The sequence below is a fragment of the Melospiza melodia genome, chromosome 1, assembly GCF_035770615.1.
Source record: "Melospiza melodia melodia isolate bMelMel2 chromosome 1, bMelMel2.pri, whole genome shotgun sequence".
NCBI lineage: Eukaryota > Metazoa > Chordata > Aves > Passeriformes > Passerellidae > Melospiza > Melospiza melodia.
This window is the reverse complement of record NC_086194.1, coordinates 84,496,154-84,514,952: the sequence shown is the minus strand read 5'-3', so window position 1 is coordinate 84,514,952 and position 18,799 is coordinate 84,496,154. Positions and strand designations below refer to the sequence as shown.

Below are 18,799 nucleotides of genomic sequence, written 5' to 3'. Positions count from 1 at the left end.
ATCATTGTTAACCTAGGCATTATTGTAAAATATTCTGCATTACATTAAGAATGGAGATAGAGATGCCCTGGAAAATTAGCTTTAATAGGCAATTTATAACATTTAAAAATATGGATACCACATTGATTGCTAATTGACAACAAATTTCATAGTTTCATTCACCCACAACCAGAGTGAATCAGGTAATTACAGAATACTACTTAGGCAGGAAACAAGGCAAAATTAAGAAATAATCCACATTAAAGTATAAAATACACTACAAACTTTTATAAAATAAATGTATAAACATACGTGTGAATTTAAAATAACTGAAAATTACGAGCCTTGAAATGAGAAGGAATTTGAGACAAAATCTTAGAGGAAATGGACATATGCTTGCTTTCCTCTAGGAGAAATCTTAAGAGCTTCTTTCAGACTAAAGCAAGCAGCTTAATACACTGCATAGTAATACTTAGGTAGCATTTTTCCACTTTACAAGGACATAAATATGTAATGAAAAAAAGAGTCAAGAATTACTCTGGGAAAATTTTTTAAAGTAATTAACGGAAAAATTTTTCACAGACAGAATACATTTGTTCAAAATTGAAACTCTATTCTTCCATTGCATCTAACACCGTATATTTAAGAGGCCAGAAAAATCAAAATAAAAGTTGCCTACTTTGTAAAATAGATAATTCAACTTATCTTACTTAGTTATTAAGAACATTTCTTTAAGACTGAACCACAAAAGCATCTGTTTTTCAGGTACACATAGAGACATTAAAAAACAAAGCTAAGTTGTATGAAACACTTGGAAGAATTCAAGATATTACCCTACTGACATGAAAAAATGTTTCGCCTGGCCTCACAACTGCTCAGTGAGGAAACCATGTCTCTGGGTCCCACAACAGAAATACACGTTCTGATTTCAAGTAGCACATAGGCAGATATTACACGTGGTTTGTCTCCCTCCCCATTTCTCCTTCATCTAGAGGATTACTCAGCTGAGTGCATAGTGCAGTGCCAACTTCATACAGGCTTACTGAGGAAAGGTACCCAGAGAGAAAAGAGCACTGATGAAGCAGGAGGAGGAAAAAAAAAGTCACAGGGAACAATTTGGAAATAAGCAGCCAACTTAGAGGTTGCAAAATGGTTAGCAAAAACAGCAAGATGAAAAATACCTTCCATTTACCATTTTTGAAACGCATGCATTTCTCCACAGTGCAGAACTGTCTAACCAGAGAAACTAAAGTCTTATTAAGAGAAACCAAAATTACAGGCAGCAGCAACAAAAAACCTAATTCCTTTTATTTGTGGCATTGCCTCTGTTCCAGATAATTTTTATTTTTAGCAGGAGGAACTGAGGGAAAAGGAAGAGAGATTAAAAGGTAAAAAAGTTAAGGGCATTAAAAAAAAAGGGGAGGGGGGATATCAGGGATGAAATGCACTTCAGATTGTGCCACATTTGGCTAAAATGAAGCAAGATCCAATTGGCAGCTTTTGAACATATGACCCTCCAAAGGCAAGCTGTCAGCTCGATAACAGTCAAAGGAAATAAATGAACAACTCCGCAGTGTTCTGAAACTCTTGCGTAATGAAGTTAGTTTCATCCTGGAAAATGGCCAAAAAGCACAAATCAATGAGCAACCAACCTCCTATCATTTTTATCACAACAGTAATACTCATCCAGAGGTAGGCTGTTATTAAACCCTGGTAATATTTGCATTGGTCTTCCACACCAGAAAATCAAAAACTGACAATAAAAAGGAGACTTGCTGTATTGAGAAAACGTGGGCAGAACCACTTTTCAGAAGTGACAATAAAGCAGCTCTACAATCTAGTCCAGAAGAGCCAGACACATGAATCTTCTACAACAAGAGCTGTGAGATTACCAACCCTGCCAACACGATAACTGTGCAAGTTTACTTCCATGGGCATTAAGACATGCCAGGCACTGGAAAAATGTATGAAATGAGGCTATATAGCATTACACTTTGCTCCAGAGAACTTTCTCATTCTGTAGCATGAACCAAACATGAAATGAAGACAAAGTTTTGAGATAGAGCTGTTCTCTGAGAACAGACACTTGCAAGAACCTAAAGGCCACCTCACTGGAGAAATTCTCTTGTTTTCTCTCTAGGGACTTCCTGCATGAACAAACAACCAAACCAATTTACAAAAAGGGGAAAGAAAAAAAAATAAAGGCAGCCATGCAAGTTAAAGCAACCTAGGAGATGCAGATTTAAAACCCTGTTTTTGACAGTTTTATATTCTCTTATCTATGACAGGATTAGGAGCCCTGATAAGAAGTCCACTATAACCAAGATTTCCCTTACTAGATGTTGTCCTACTTTCTAAGCTGAATGGTAGATCAGTCAGCCAGTATTAGCATTGTTCTTACAGTCTTTGTCTCAAATAATGACAGCTATTCAATCTTCCTTCCTATGTACTTAAAAATTTATAAGATATTACTTCTTGTTTCAAAGGATTGCCTCAAGAGATCACCTATTATTTTGTTCTCCTTAACTAGACTAGTTTATGCACAGGCTTAACATTATTCACATATGTTGAAATTAAACTACTGAATCCCCCAGATTACCTGCAGATCCTTGCTTTTATGATCTAACCCCTTCAGCTCTATAGCACTTGGGTTCCTGATTAAAATACTGGGTCTTCTCTTACTGGGAAAAAATACTTGGACATTTGGAGAGGATGAAATTAAGGAAGAAGCAGTACAGCACCATGAAGTCTTTTAAGAAGAAAGGATAATGTTTCAGCCAAGATGCAATTTACTGCTCCATGAGAACAGAAGAATGGTGATAAAACACCTATAGAGGATGGTTGGGAGTAATTTCAGAACACCTTCAAAAGCATGACTGAACAGACACCTTCAAAGTCCTATTCCAAAGGCAACAGCATAGTGTGCTCATATTTATTTTTCCATTGTAAAAGATGGAGAAGCATTTCCCTCCTATGCTATCATGTCCATGAGACAAGCTGTAGTTGACCTTCTGAAGACATGACCACAATACCATGCTGTGGGAGAACACACAAGTAAAAGCAGCAAAAATACCACCATGATGGCTAAAGACAGGGACAGTGGTAGGAGCTCAGGACCAGAAACTCAGGGCAAGCCATCCTCCACATGAGCAGGACTCCAACCATGGATAAATATCCTGGCCATTTTTCTGACATTATGCTAACTAACCTTGGTTTCACAAACTGTGCTGGAGGGCAGGTTAGCTCTCCAGAGCTGAATATACTCCTGCTCCCCAGAAAGCCTGAGATGAAGCTGCAGTCATGCTTGTGGAGTGCTAGCAATAAGCTGACAGAGATTTGAAGCACCTCTGAAATGGCCTCAAGTGAAGCAGACAGATTCTGAGATTGCTGATAACAAGCAAGTTCCTTCAGGCAGTCAGTACCATCTACTTGTGGTTCTGCAAGGTGAACAGGGACACGAAAAGGAGAGGAAAAAAAAGTAAGAGATAAAGGCATATCCTGAAAAAAATGTTCCAAAAAGCAATACACATCTCTGACCACTTTGCTAAGCAATCCCTGTGGTCAAGTTGATGCTACTGCAGAGAGGAAAGCAGGACACACACAGACAGGCAGCGTGCAGGAATGCAGCTTCTGGTCCCATCTGGACCAGGAGGCAGAGCCTAGCAGGAATGGCCTGAGTCATCAGGCATGAGGACAGCAGTGGTTATAAGGCCTTAGGAGATGGGCAGTCTGCAGGGGGAAAAATGACAGGCTCACCACTGGCACAATCTGAGCAAAGCTAGCATAAAGAAAAGGAAATAATAGTTCACTTTCCTCCATCCAAATTAGAGACCCAGTAATTTCCAAAATGTCTACAGGGAATTAATCTCACTGCATCCCTGACTGCAAGAGTAACTGCAAGGTGTAAAAATTACACCAAGAAAGGAAAAGGAATCAACAAGTACACACATAATTACTTACATGATAAACACATTTCCATCTTTTGCACTATAGATAACAGCTTTCACTGGAGCCAGCTCAAGTAGTATGATAATTAAATACTAAGTATGGGATCAAGAAATTATATTACCCAGAAGACTTTAGGAGATTCTATTTTTCATAGCATATTTCTGGTAAAAATCATATTCCTGCTCTCCAAAGCAACAGGGTCCAGAAATCATTATACCTGGTCTGTCACCAGGCTGCAAGAAATCTGACCATCATTAGTTAATTTGGAAGATCATACTCAAATGAAGATTGTAGACCCCCTTTCAATAATGGAAGCCATGCAGTGGCTGTTATGATTGGTCAGTTGTGTCACAAAATGCTGCTCTTGACTGAAAGAGCATGAATGTTAACGCCTTATAAATAAAAGCCTTTAATGTACACGAAATACGAAATTAGCTTTCCCTGAATGCTCACATCAGCAGGATTTGATTTCCCAAAAGTTCATAAAAGGACTGTAAAAAGGAATGAGCGGGGCCACATTCTATTTTCCTCCACAGTATTTGTGCACTAACAGTTTGCTGAGCCTTGCAAAACAAACACACAGCCAGTATTTCTATAAACAACACTCAAATTCTGCACACAGGCTTCAACTGTACAATCCCTCCCCTTCCAAAGTGTTTCCTATGGAGCTGGCCTCCCAAATGAGCTGCATGAACCTTGCCTCATCTCCCTGTCCAGCCTCCAGGAAAAGAAAATAATACTGCACCAATAGTCCATTTGGCTTTCTTGCAAAGAGATGGCAGGAGCTTTGTAAGAGCTGATTTTCCTAGACAAGGACAAAGTGGATAGAGGATCTTAGTCAGAAATACACAGAAATGAGAGAGAAAAGCACAGCAGTGGAAGACAAGAACACAGGGGAGAGTGAAATGTAAAAATGCCAGCACTATGCACACAAGCACACTATAATGAAAAGTAAGTAAAGAAAAATAACAGTTATTACCTTTAAATAAAACATTAAGAGGCTGAAAAAGAAAAAAAAAAACACCTGAAACATTTCAGGGAAAAAAACCAAAACAGGCAGTATTACATTTAGTAAAGCTATTAAAACCAGTAAATGGCTATCACCCTTGTAGAAAGCTAACATTCCTGCCTGAAAATACTTGCACACACTCTTACACAGGAACAGCAAAATCTCAAGCCCTGAAAAGCACTTGGGCATGTGCTTAACTCATAAGCTCCAAGTACTTCAATTGACGTCAGCAAGAGTATTCATACATTTGAGACTGGCACGTGCTTCAGTGCCTTGCTGGATCCAAACTGAGGGTGCCAATTCCACGTCTTTGTAATCCACAGCAAAGCCAAAGAGGTCCTTGTGCCTTGCTGCTCCCTTAACTGTGCCACTAAAAAGTCCTGCAGGCTTGCACTGAAACCAGACCGTTTAAAGATGAGAAGGTGGAAGAAAAAAGAGCCTAGGCATAACTACTCTTTAAGTCTCATAATTTCAGTGACCCTATTTCACATGCAGCTCTTTGGCTGTATTGATATGGCCAAAACACCGTACCATGAAGGAATGATTCACAGGATCACCACTGCTGGCTTCAGTGGTGAGAAAAAAGCATGTGATGCCACATCCTGCTGCTCCTATAATTAAAGGAAGCCTTGGTTTTTGTAGCTTTTTGATTTGACATGATTTGGCCTTCTCACACTACTTGGGAACCCAGGGCAAAAATACATCAGCACTTCAGTTCATGTGCACATTCAATAGACATGAGTAGTTTTAACATGAGAAGCTATCTGAACTTAATAATGAGTGGTACAAAATAAAACAAATAAAGCCATGGGAAATTTCTGGATGAATTCCCTTATGTAAGCAGGTTCTTATCCTAAGATGTAGAAAATAGAACAGTACACTGGCTTCAATTCCACAGTGAAGCTCTTGCATATGGGATGGGTGTGTGTGGCTGCTGAACTAGAAAAGAGCAGCAGTTCTTCTACCACATTCAGCAGTGGAACTTAGCCTCCAGCAGCACAGTATCTTAATTTTCTTTTCTTCCTCTTTCTATTTCTCTCGTTGAAGGACAAAATTGTTCAAATCCTACCTAAGCAAGCGTAACATGTAACAGTAGAACATTTTTAATTCTATTAGAACTGATTTTAGCACTTTGGAAATGATTATGGCACTGCCATCACCACGGGCACAAACACCTTTAGCTCCATTTTCACCTGTGAGGTCTAACTTAATTTCAACGCTGTTTAATATTCACCATGCTTCCAGCAGTAAGGCAGTACAGCAAAATCTAAATCTGAACAACTCTTAAAACAGACAAGGACAGCTAATTTTGCTTGCTATGAAATAAAACATGTATCTTGACTCCTATTTAGTCATAATTTCACAGCCCATTTAAACTCACTCTATTGCTAACAGACGCAATCCTACCCCTCCCTTGCCACTTCACTGGGTGTCCCTGTAACACTTTCCCAAGACCAAGAATTTTTCTTTCTAGCTAAATCACAAACTGCAATATTAAATGACTCCACATTAAAAATGAGCCACATTTTGTCAGTTCAGTTTTTACCTGCAAAGTCCCCAGTCTGAGGTGGGAGTGATCCGCTGGCACATATCAGCCTGCAGAAGAGAAGGGGAAGAAGCAGCCAGAGGGAAGGCTGAACCACTTCCTCCAGTGCAGTGCAGGCTTAGAGCAATCACAGAATCACAGCACTAGGCACCTCACTGGTCTCCACATTCATAACCCTGTTACTGAAGGCAAAAAGCTTAAGCCATACACAGGGCATTCAAACACAGATTAGGAAAAAGAGAGTAGAACATGACAGGACAGCTTCTCTTGACAGCTACTTCTGATTTTGTTGTTTTTACTGGTTCACAGCATTACAGATTGAAAAAAAAAAAAAAAAAAAGCTGCTTCAAAATTATTTGGCATTAGGATAATCATTATTTCTTCCAAATTATAAATAATTCAAAAGTTATAGTTACTATAACATGCCCTAAGCCCAGCTTTTAAGTTACATTAAGTTGGCTGTCTTACAAAACTATATTACTATGTCTCCATTATAAGCTGAATAACTACAACAAAAGAATTAACACTGGCTTTCTGAGACCAGAGAACGTCCCTTTCAGTTGCAGATATAAAGCAGAAGTTAGTTGGAGTAGCACTTCTTCTAATAATTTATTAAAAGCTCTACTATACCCAAACAAGACTGTAAGAAGGCAGTCTTTCTGCTGCTGGAGCCTTAATCTTAAGTTTGAAAAGCTTTTACCAGCCTGCAAGGTGGCAACAGGCCATGAGAATTATCATCATCATCACAACACTTTAGGAGGGGGTAAAAAAGTGATTATCAATGAGAAAACCCCATCTCAGGTGTCCATTCCATCTAGGTCATCCATATGTGAAATAGATTCAAATGAAGGCTGGTCACCTGAAACACCACCAAAAAAGGAACCTCGTACAACACCAGTTTAGTTACCAGTCACCTTAAAAAACAGTAACAAAAAGCCTTCTTTTTAACTGACTTTGAGTTTTATGAACTCAAAAGTCTGAATCTAGTTTTCTAGGGCTCAAATCAAAACAAAAGTAGGTTGGATTTTTGGGGTTTTTTCAGCTCAAGTTGAGTTAAGAAGCTAATTCATCTGACACATGTGCAGGGTTGCAAATTTGTGTTTTGGGGGCTTTAACATGCATGCTGCAGCTGAGAAATCTGGCTTACAACTTTCATGTACCAAAAAGAACTGTAGGACAAAGCGGCTGAAAGTAGTACCCATAAAATAAAAAAGGTGAGAAAGAAGGAAACATATCCCTTCGCTAAGTCACCCTCAGTCTGTCTAATGGGTACCTTACAAAAAGAAAAAAAAGCTATAAACATAAGGTGGTGGCCTGCAGCATCTTAAAAATCTAATTGCAATGAACTTTGTGAACATAAAGACTCCCAGTTTAAGACCAAAACAGGAAACTATATGCTAAATATAACAGCTAATAAAAATATGATAAGCATCTTAAAGACTGAGAGACTAAACAGACTCCTGTCCAAGAATCATGGTTTCTGTCCATTTCAATAGTAGCACCCTGAAAAAATATTTGTACATTGCCATTGACTTGATTCACAGGCTTTACATCGCGAAGTTCCTCACTGCAATTCTTAAACATGCAGGCCATTCAAAAATGTGGCTAGAAAATTATTATTTAGCTGTTTAAATGCAGTTGTCAAGGTCCAGGGCAAAGTGAATTTCTGCCACCTGGGAGCCTCAAAAGCTTACTCTCTTGCCTGGACTCCCCCAAATGCAGCATAACTAGCAAGATGCCTAGCACAAGACTAAAGTTTACCCAAGGCAGTAATAGATTTTTTTTTTTTGTTATCCAGAAAAATAATGAAGTACAATCCTCAAAGAGAAATGAAAGTTCTTCCCATAACATACAAATGTGGGAAAGTGCACAGAAGACCATCCCATTCTTGTGGGCAGTGAAGGAAAAAAATAACCTCATCAAAATGCCAGTACACAACATATCCAGAAATATCGTGGAGCATGTATCTCTACCCACTCACATAAGACTGTTTCAAAAATAGGCACAAAATAAGCACATAGTTGAAAGAGCTGATAATTTCTCCAAATTCACTCCCATCATTTTTAATTGAAAAGCATGCACTGCCTCAACACTCATCTGCAAGCAAAGCTAAAAATGAATTGCTTGCAATATATAGTTATCCTAACTTGGCTCAGACAACACAGTATCAAAGTGCAAAACTAAGATTAGTAGATTATGTCAGAATGAGCTCCCATGGTTTATTTTTGAACGCTGTAAATATCGTTAGCCAGTCATCATAGCATGCGTGTGCCAAAATACGCTAATCTCCTGCAACTATCACGTCATCCAAAAGATGTCAGACCAGAAAGGCAAGCTGCAAGAACTGAAAGCAGAGCACCAGGGACTCAAATACCACAAACCCTCCTGGACTACAGCAGCGGGCCGCAGTTTCTCAACTTCCTATTATTTGCATTTCTTCTCAGTCACAGATCCAAGGCTGCCTTTTTTGCAGAGCAAATCAAGGCAAGAACCTGGCAGAAAAGATGGCAAGAAGCCATGCAGAAAAGACGAAGCAGATTACAGAGGAGAGACATTTAGAAAGGATTAAATCATGCCCCTCAAGTGATGCAATTATGAAGTCTTCTGGGGACCTCATCACATTTCTGCTGAACTGATTTTAGCAGTGTCAAAATGTCCAATTCCAACTGTAGCAGTTCTACAGGCACTAAACTGAACCTGACCAGAAACTACTCCAGCTCCAAAGGCCTGACCTAGATGCAGAAAGCATACAGAGACTGCCGTTTAGCTTTCTCACATTGTTTTCAGTGGATTTTTAATCACACAATCCCATTAAAGCCCAATAAAAGGAGGATTTTGTCCCTCAGATAAAAATAGGGATATCATTTGTGACGCATCAGTCCAGGATGAGACATTTCCTGCAGAATGCTGAAGCAGCTTCACATCTTCCCGATGTGTACCAGTGAAATGATGATTTCCACCTGTGCCTCTTTCCCTGCTTCTGTGCTCAGCCAGGCTGGTCACTGGGAATGGCTTCCTGCAGGAGCATAAATTAAGCCAATAAACTTGGCACGGGAGCAGATGGGGAGCACTCCCAGCATCCGTCTGCTCACAGACCAAGGAGCTGTGATCCCACGCCTGCAGACGGGGTGTTTGGCATGGCTGTGGTCACAGGCACTGCTGAGCTTTGCCACTCATCATGGCCACCCTTGCAGAGCAACTTCAACAGCAGCATTCTGCAGCTTCAGATCCCTTTTCTGCGTAGGAAAGAGTCAGACAAAAAGACAGGACACGCAGAGGGGAGGAGAGCTAGCATATTTTCAAACAAGACCTCACTGCTATAATTAAAGGGTTTATTCCTTTCCCACAGCCCACACTGGAAATACCAGGCCTCTGTCAGATTACTGAAGGAACAACTTCAGAACAAGATGTCATTACACAAGGGAAAGTGTGAAACCCGAGCAAGTGAAACAGCAAATGGTTTTAAACCTTCTACCTACTGCTTCATTGAGGAAACGTTTCTGCAACTGACTGAAATAAACTCACCCCTCCGAATGAAAACCAAGAGCTCCCAAATAAAACCTGCCTGTTACAAACCAAGAAGGATTGCATCCAATATTCCCAGAAATAATAAGCCAGCAAAACAACCAACTCATCAAAGATCTAAGAGAACACCAAATAAGATTTTGACAATCATATTCTTTCCTGTATCTGAATTTCAGTGCCAAGTAATCCTCACATACTAGACCTGAATTTGACAAGCGGTTTGCAGATTTTAAGTTTCCTGGTGGGTTCCTACCACTTAAAAATGCTTTAAATAAAAAATGGTGGTTAAGTACAAAAAGTCTATGTGTACCATGCCCCATCATTCATTTGGACATTAAACTCCAGGTACATTTTACCCTTTTCTCTAAGGTCCTAACAACAGGTTAAAACCTGTCAAGCTGAAGTTTTGGCCTGTGAGGTACGGACATTTAGGGCCATCAGCACCAGGAAACACTTAAGGGAAGTTCAGGTTTGGCAACACTGAAATTTGCATTAACAGACTTGAATTTTAATGTCCCGTTAATCTTACACAGAGGCAGTCAAATCCATCAGCACTATTGTTTTCAGACTGTCTGCCCACTAAGGCAAACAATGCATCATTTACACTTGGTTTACATTTATAGTTGGGAAGCAAGCCATGCAAAGGACTAAGGGGGAGAAACCAGTGTTTTAAATGCAAATTCGGATTTTGAAGAATTGAGTATTCCTCTGCAAATTCCACATCTGCTAGATCACACAAAAGCTGGGTGCTTGTAATAAAAAATAATAAACGTGTCTCTGCTTTTCCTTTCCCTACTTTAAAATTGCCTTTAAAGCCTTCCTTTCACTTGACTGCTGCAAACTGGAAACTTTAGAAATGAAAGCAGCTGGTCTTTCCCCTCCGTCAAGCTGATTGAATTCAGTCACTATACAAAAAAAATGGGCAAAAGCAAACCCCAAATCAACCCCCAAAAACATGTTCAACCTCCTCAAGAGCTTTCACTTACGTTCAAGCCAGGAAATAACAGTAAAGTGTATAAACAAAACATAAATTTTAACGTGGATTCTCTTGAGTTTCAGACTATAAGATTTAAAAGGTGACCTACTTTATGTAATACTCCCACAGCTGAGTCATCACAGTATCAACTGGTCTCTATCAGCTGCAGGGTATGATCATCTATTAAAAAAATAGAAGCATCCATACTGAAATGCTTTTTTATTATGTTAAGAATATAACATTAATCTAACAGTCCAGACCATAACTAGGATGGGGAAAATTTTTGAAGAAAGTTGGAACTACATAAAGTAGTCTCTTATAATGCAGATGCCATGCCTTGTAGCAACAGCCTGTAAGCTACAGGATAGAATATTGGAGAAGGCAGCAGAAATACAGATTAGTTCCAACTCTGCCGCTGTTACAGCATGTAGCTTCAGGCAAGTAATTTAGACTTATTTCTTTTTCATCAAACAATAAAATTGAGGGAATGCTACTGCCTTACAGAATCAGCTGACGTTTATACCACATTTTAGCATATGCATAACATTAGCTATTACTACAGAAAAGGAGGGGGTAATATGTTTTTAATACTGGCTTTGTAGGCCTCACAAGGGAAGGTGAAAGTGCTTAATGAACATTAGAAACTCTTCACAGGGGCCTTGATTCACTCTAATTCACTCTGGGCAGCATCTTACTGCTCCTGGCTTGCAGACCATCAGAGTGAGCAGGAGTCCATTAGTATCTCTGGGCAAATCATCTGTTGATAGCAAAATATTCATTTAAAGAAAAAAAGTAATTTAATTATTAGTTTCTACTTATGTACTATCCTATAGCCACTTACAACATAATGATGTAGTCTCAAGAGACCAGAAGGAGGTTAAGAGGAACCCAAAAGTAGCTCTCGAGTGCAGCTAGCATCTTTAAGTTTTTCACACAGGAAAAGAAAGACTTGAGCAGCTATGCTGCTGGAATTGTTACAGCAAGTGTGAAAGAGACCCAGCAGAAAAAAGCCCCCAAAGGTGATGTGAATGAAGATGCAGCTTACACTGAATACTATCTCTGCTGCTAACACTCTCTTTACATTACTTCTTGTAGGACGTGGTCAAACTTCGAGCCTGTCATCAATTGTGGGGATGGGGAAGAGAAATGGCAACGGCTCACAGGAAAAGCAGCAGGACAGGCAGCTCCAGCTGAAGCCCTGGAGTGCCCAGGGTCAGGCTCCTGCACAAATGCCCCGATGCAGAAGAAGGGGGTGGTGCTGCAGAGTTACCATCCCCCCCAAAACTCCCTGAGCCCACATCAAGCACACCCAAATAAAGAGTATTGTTTCAAAGGCTGCAGCAGGCACCAGAGCTCTCAGATGTCTGCAGCACGCTAATCCTGGCCAGGCCTCGCTGGCCCTCTGTCTGAGGGGCTTACCAGGCCATCCGTAGGCGAAGCGTGTCACCTCATGGCAGACTACAGCACTTTTACTTCTGCAAGGACAAGGAAACAAATCACACGAGGTGACAGTAGTGACATTACTCCTTAATTATACTTCACCATCTGCTACCGTGGCAGAACTGTGCAGGTATTTTAAGGCGGTAATCCAGGTCTGATACTCTGAGACCTAGGCTAGCAAGAACAGAAGATTTGCTATTCAAGCATCACAAAAACGGACAGAAAAATGCACCTGTGAAATTATGTTCAAGACATCAAAGCTTTTGAATCAAGAACTATTAATTCCAAACGCATACTGAACACAGTCTGGCTTCTCAGTGGATGCTTTACAAAGCTGTCAGCTTTGTGAGGCTGGAGCCAAAAGGCAATATTTGATATGTAAAGATGTTTGAGAAGGAGGAGGGTAAAGTGAGAAGAAAGAGTTGTATGAGTCAGCCATGGATCTCTTAAAAATTAAGTGATAGCGTTTTTAAACCACGGGAAAACAAGATGCATACACGGATTTCCTCATTCCTGGTTTGCCAATCACAAAAGGTAATGCTCTCTAAGTTTAAGGGAACTTTCAATTGCAAGCACTTAAGGAGCAGGGAGCGGAGCCCTGCGAGGGCAGCCCACAACACGGAGGCTTTCCTCCATTGTTCTCACTACCTTCTTGTATTCAGAATTCATTTCGCAAATGCTGAAAAGAAAACAGCAGCAGCAGCCTGAACAGGCTCCGCTCCTGACACAAGGCCAGTCTCAGCCGAGGCTGGATGGGGCGCTGAGCAACCTGATCTAGCGGAGAGTGTCCCTGCCCACGGCAGGGGGGGTGGAACTAGGTGATCTCCAAGGTCCCCTTCCAGCCCAAACCGTTCTGGGATTCCACGACTGTGTGACAACTGGCAGTGACACGAGAGGAGCGGGGCCATGAAGTACCACACTTGGTGCCCGTGCGGCGGCTGTGCCCTCGCTCCTCTGGCGGAGCATCACCTGCGGCCTAGGGGCACCAGGGACCGGGGTGGGCAGCAGAGCCCGACACCGGCACCATTGTTCCAGGTGCAGGCGAAGCTTGTGCTGGCACCGGCGAGGAGGAGGAAGAGGCGGCGGCGCGCTCCGCCGGGCTGCCGTAGCGCCCGAAGGTCACGGGCAGGAGACGTGCCACCACGCGTGTCGCCACAGGGCGACGTGACGGGCGCTCTCCTCCCAGCCCGAAGGCGGCGGCAGGGCGGCCCCGCACCTGCTCACCTGGCCCGGGCCGCCCCCTCGCTCCGTGCCTGCCGCCCTCCCTCCCTCCCTCCCCCGCGGCGCCGCCGAGCGCTGCCCCGGGGGCTCCTCCCGCCCCCGCCCCGCCTCGCCGCTGACGTCACGGAGGGGCGGGGGGGCGCGTGCTGGGGGGGCGCCGAAGGTTCCGCGGCGCGCAGGCCCGTCCCTTTGTGACGTCACGGGAGCGGGGCGAACCTGGCCGGGCGGCGGCGTGGCCGGCGGCCCGCGGGCTCCGTCACAGCCCCGGCAACCTGTTGCTGCTGCCGCCGCCGCCAGCGCGCCCCGCCGGCACCGCCGCCCCCTGCAAAAAAACGAAAATGGGGAGGGGCTGGGGGGGGAAAGAGGAGAAGGGCGAGAAGGGTTAAATAAAAGCGCCGCCGCGAAGTTGTGAGCGGGAGAGCGAGCACCCCTGCACATTGTCCGCCCTCGTCTCTCCTCCCCCGGGAGCCGCGCTCTCGGCCCCTGCCCGGCGGTGCGGGAGCGGCGCCGCATTGTTCGCCCCTGGGAGCCCGGGGGGAGCCGGGCTTTGGGGCGATCTCTCCCCCTCTTCCTTTTGCCCCCCCCTCCCCCTTTAATTAATAACACCGCGGTTTCCTTCCCCCCCGCCCCGCTTTTGTCTGCCTGCCTGGGAAACGTGGACGCCTCGCGTGTTTCGCCAGACTTTCCACCCGCCGTTCCCGTTTCGATGCCATACTTTAAACTCGCCGGCCCCGGGCTCCCCTCTCCTCTGCAATGCGGATGTATTTTAATTCAGAAATTTAGGGGGGTGCGGGGGGGCCTGGAAAGGAGGAGGGGGGCAGCTTCGACATAGCGCGCAGGCCCCCCCCTCCCCTTCATCCCCAAAAGCACAGACACATCGTTCCACCGCCTCCCCCGGGCAGCGATGCAGCGGGGCGGGCAATCGATAGCGGCAGTCAGCTGGAGTCAACTGCAGTTTTTACCAAATCTATAGAATACCGAGGCAAAGTGTCCCGAAGGTCACCCTCCCTGCCAAGGGACACCCCTCCGCTGAAAGAAATCGGCGCAGGCGACAAGACGCGATATAAACTACAACTTTTAAAGCCCCGCATCAAACACGCCCAAAAGCGAGGATTTCTATGTATTTCCCCCCATATCCGCCCCCCAAAATTTGTTATTTTTTTTTTTTAACATGGAGATAAAAATCATTCTTCGCTCTACTGCATATATGGATAATCCCCTCCGCTTTTCCAAACGTAAGGAAAAACTGTCCTGTGCCAATCAAAACGTAACTGGAGCACGAACAAAAATCCAACTACCCATCCACATTTATATGTTTAAAGGATTAGACAATTACGAGGGATTGGTTAAGCGGCTGAATAAAGAGAGGCAGAAATACAGCCCAGGCTGCGCTGGATTAGCCCAAAATTTTCGAGCCATCATAATGAATTATTTTTAAAACAGCACCGAGCCATTTTCCTCATTATTCCAGTCAATCCCGAGGAACGCGCTGCCCGTAAGGCGATCCCCGGCTGCTCCGGTGTCTATCGCAAGGCAGAGCAGCCGAGGATCGCTCACAGGAGAAGGGGATGTGGTACTGCGAGAAACCAGCTCGCCATAACCAGACACTCGGCTTCAACTTAAAGGGCTTCCAACAACCACCGCCGCCGCTTCACCAGACGGGGACAGACACACGTACATAATAAAGAAAAAAAAAAGAAAAAAAAAAAACAACCCCCAAAAATAAAACACCAACCCCAAAAAACAACAACAAACCTATTTTAGCATGCAAAAGCACAGAATTAAGAAAACCGCTTGAAAATGCAGTTCGGTGACACATCGGGGCAGCCCCCCGAGCTCCTCGCGTTTCATCTAAAACTAGATTATGATTGTGTCATTTGAGGTCAATACATTTATTCACTGGAGGAATCGCTACACAAATCTGGTTTTATAACCGAACTGGATAGCAGGCTTCCCTGTTAAAAGGGGCCTCTGAAACTCCCCCACCACACCACAGAAAAATCAAATTCAGCATCACATTTGTTCCCAAAGCCTTAGAGCTGCAAGATTGGCTATAAACTTGACATTCACTGCCATTTCCTAAAACTGAGAGTCAAACGATGTATGTTATGACCACTTACGTATTTCTTTTGAATTATATTCCTCTTGGGTCTTTCTTTGCTCATTCTGGTATCCAAATTCTGATTGCAAAAGGGGACAATTGCTTCATGAATTAAAGCCGAGACAATTAAAAAAAAAATTTTAAAAAATACCGAAAAAATCCAGGGGGGAGGGGGTTGTTTGTAGTGGTATCTTGTAATCCGACTTTCTTTCCTCACAATGTGATTCTCCTAGCAATAAATCCGAGAAATGGGGGACGGAAGAAAAAAAAAAAAAAAAAGACGAATACGAAGGAAACAAAAAAAAAAAATCACTTTAGTGAAGCATTATAATGGAAAATTTCCCCCTAAACACAAAAAACGACGCCCTTGATATCCCCTTTTCTCTTTTTCAAGCCGCCTAAGCGATCTGCAGGTCCTTAGTGTCAGAGCTGTAGTTACATCTTGGAGGAGGAAAGGGGCCGGGAGGAGAAGATAAATAATCGGGACGTTGGAAGTCACGTTTGTGCCGCTGCAGCAGGGAAAGCGGCAGGGACAACTCCAGCAGCGGCGGCGGCGGCTCCGGCGGCAGCAGCGGCGGCGGCGGCGGCAGCGAGGGCTGCACGCACCGTGTGTGTCTCCGCTCCTCCAGCTCCCCCCCTAACCAATGAGAACAGCTCTCCGCCAGCAACTTTAAATGGACCTGGCTCTTTTTTTTTTTTTTTTCCCTCCCTCCCCTCCTCTGTTGTTAATATATATGTCTGCGTGCGTGCGTGTGCGCGCGCGCGTGTGTGTCTGTGTGTGTGTGTATATATATATATATATAATGTATGTATGTATGTATGCGTGTGTATATATATACACACACGGACACACGGCACACACACACACATGCATACACCGCCTAGGGCTCGCCCTTAATTCCCAACCGGGGCGACAGCCGCACTGCCCGGCCCCTCGCCGCGCTCAGCGCATGCAACAGGCCTCGCTGAACACTCCATGCGGGTCAAGCGTCATGCGCTTCCCTCTCCCAACCCCCACCCCTCTTCCCACCTCCCTTCTTTCGGCATTTAAGCGTGGCCACCCGGCAGCCAAGGTTGCCGCGAGCCCTACGCCGAAACCCGAGCCCGGAGTTTGAAGACGGTCCCTCAAGAGCGCAGCACGCTCTGTCGCCGTGCCCTGCCCCCCTCCCCGCCCCGCTGCAGCCTCCTCACTCCTCCCGCCTGCCAAGGGCTGTCCTTTCGCTCCGTCCTTGCGCCCGCCGCGCCTCCCCCGGCTTCGGCACGCACGGGGGGCCCGCCGCGCGGGCAGCACCTGAAAGTCACGTTTGGCCGCGCAGGCCCCAATAATCGTCCTTGCTCGTGAGGAAAGTTGTAGTTCCCTCGCCACAAAATGGCGAACGGCGGAGAACTACACCTCCCGGCGTGCGCCGCGCGGCCGGCGGCCGATTGGCTACTGGGCACGGAACCCCCTTCGCCACGCTCGTCCTTCCCCAACACCACCCCCCCCACGTTGATTTCCCCCCCCGCTTGTCTCCCCCAACTTCCCCCCCTCCGCGGCGCTCGGTGGTAGAGGCTGGGGGGGGCAGAGGGCGGGGGAGAGGCACGACCGGAGAGGGAGGAGGAGAAGGGCGAGGGGGAAGTTTATTGGGAATCGCTGACTGGGAGTGGGGAGGCAGGCAGGCGCCGCGGGAGGCTGCAGGCAGAGCACGGGGATTAATGTGTCTGGGTTGGGCTGGGAAGTGGCGGCCCGAAAACTTCGTGTCTGCGTGCTGCGCCCGCCGAGGAGGCGGCGGTCTGGGTCTGCCGGACAGACAGACAGACAGACGGACTGCCTGCTGGGTGGGCGGGCGGGCGGTGTCAGCTCGGGACGCGCTGCGGGCTGGGGTGCGCCGTGCGGGGCCCGCTCGGTGTCTCCAAGGTGCGCCGAGGTCGCGACTCCTGCGCCGCCGCCGCCGCGCCGGGGCTGCCCCGCGGGAGCCGGGCCGGTGGCCCGGAGCGCCCGGGAATAACCTTCCTGTGCGGATGGATGGATGGATGGATGGATGGATGGATGGATGGATGGATGGATGGATGGATGGATGGATGGATGGATGGATTTGTATGTGCTTTTAAACGCCGCCTAGAGCCCGGCGGCTGCCCAGGAGAGCGGCCCGTCCTCGCCCAGGGCTGGTCGGCGCCTGCTGCCCCAGCCCGCGGCTCCTGGAAACTCCTGGTGCGAAATCCCGAAGTTCCAATTCTCGATTAATTTCAAGTGTATTTTTTCTTTCATTAAAACAAAAAAAAAAAAAAAAAAAAAAAAAAGCTTTTTGTTATGGAAGTGGAATGTCTTTCTTAAGCAAAAGCCCAGCAGTTCCTTAATGGTGGGTTAAGGTGTTGGAGCAAGCAGAAAGGAGGGTCACGAAGTTGATGAGGGGACTAAAGCACCTTCCCTAGGGAGACAGGCTGGGAATGTTTGGGGCTGTTCAGCCTGGAAAGGAAAGTATTCTGTGGAGACTCCATATTGTTCAAAGACAGGTTGGAGAAGGCCTTTGAGCAACCTGATCTAGAGGGAATTGTCCTTTCCCAGGACAGCGGGAGCTGTAACTCGGTGATCTTTAAGGTTTCTTCCAACCCCTAATATTCTATGAGTCTGTAATTATATCTCCTCTAGGGACAGGGAGGAAAGAGTGTCATTAATGATCTCCCTTGGTGTGAGGTATCACCGTACCCAGTTGGTGTTTGTGCTTTTCTGCTTTTTCACCACGAACTATGAGCTGCTGTACTCTTACGCTAATGACTACTCCTGGGTGATGCTTTAGGGGCTTTACGCTGTCTTCCACATGCAGTTTTCATGTTCAGTTCCCTTCTGGAGAGTATTATATCTGCCCCACAGGAATGACAATTTTCGTGCAAGACTCTTGAGTGGCAGTGTTCAAAGTCAGGAGAGCAGGACACAGAACCTGTGACTAGTACCTAGTCTTGAGTCTTCACCGTGAGACTGAAATGAATGGGGCAAGGAGACCAGCTCCATTTTGGATGCCTTTATTGAGTGGTCAGCTCTGGGTGGGGGCCAGAGGCGGAGGCACACAGTTTTGC

The 18,799-nt window shown here is 45.2% G+C and overlaps 1 protein-coding gene across 1 annotated transcript in view; it reads right to left on the bottom strand.

Moving 5' to 3' along the window:
• Positions 1–16,331, bottom strand: part of JARID2 (jumonji and AT-rich interaction domain containing 2) — a 210,418-nt gene extending 194,087 nt beyond the window's left edge. The window contains exon 1 of the mRNA XM_063160161.1: positions 15,765–16,331. Within this exon, the coding sequence (XP_063016231.1) occupies positions 15,765–15,809 (45 nt within the window). The 5' untranslated portion in view covers positions 15,810–16,331. The remainder of the gene's footprint in view (positions 1–15,764) is intronic.
• Positions 16,332–18,799: the final 2,468 nt, after the last annotated feature.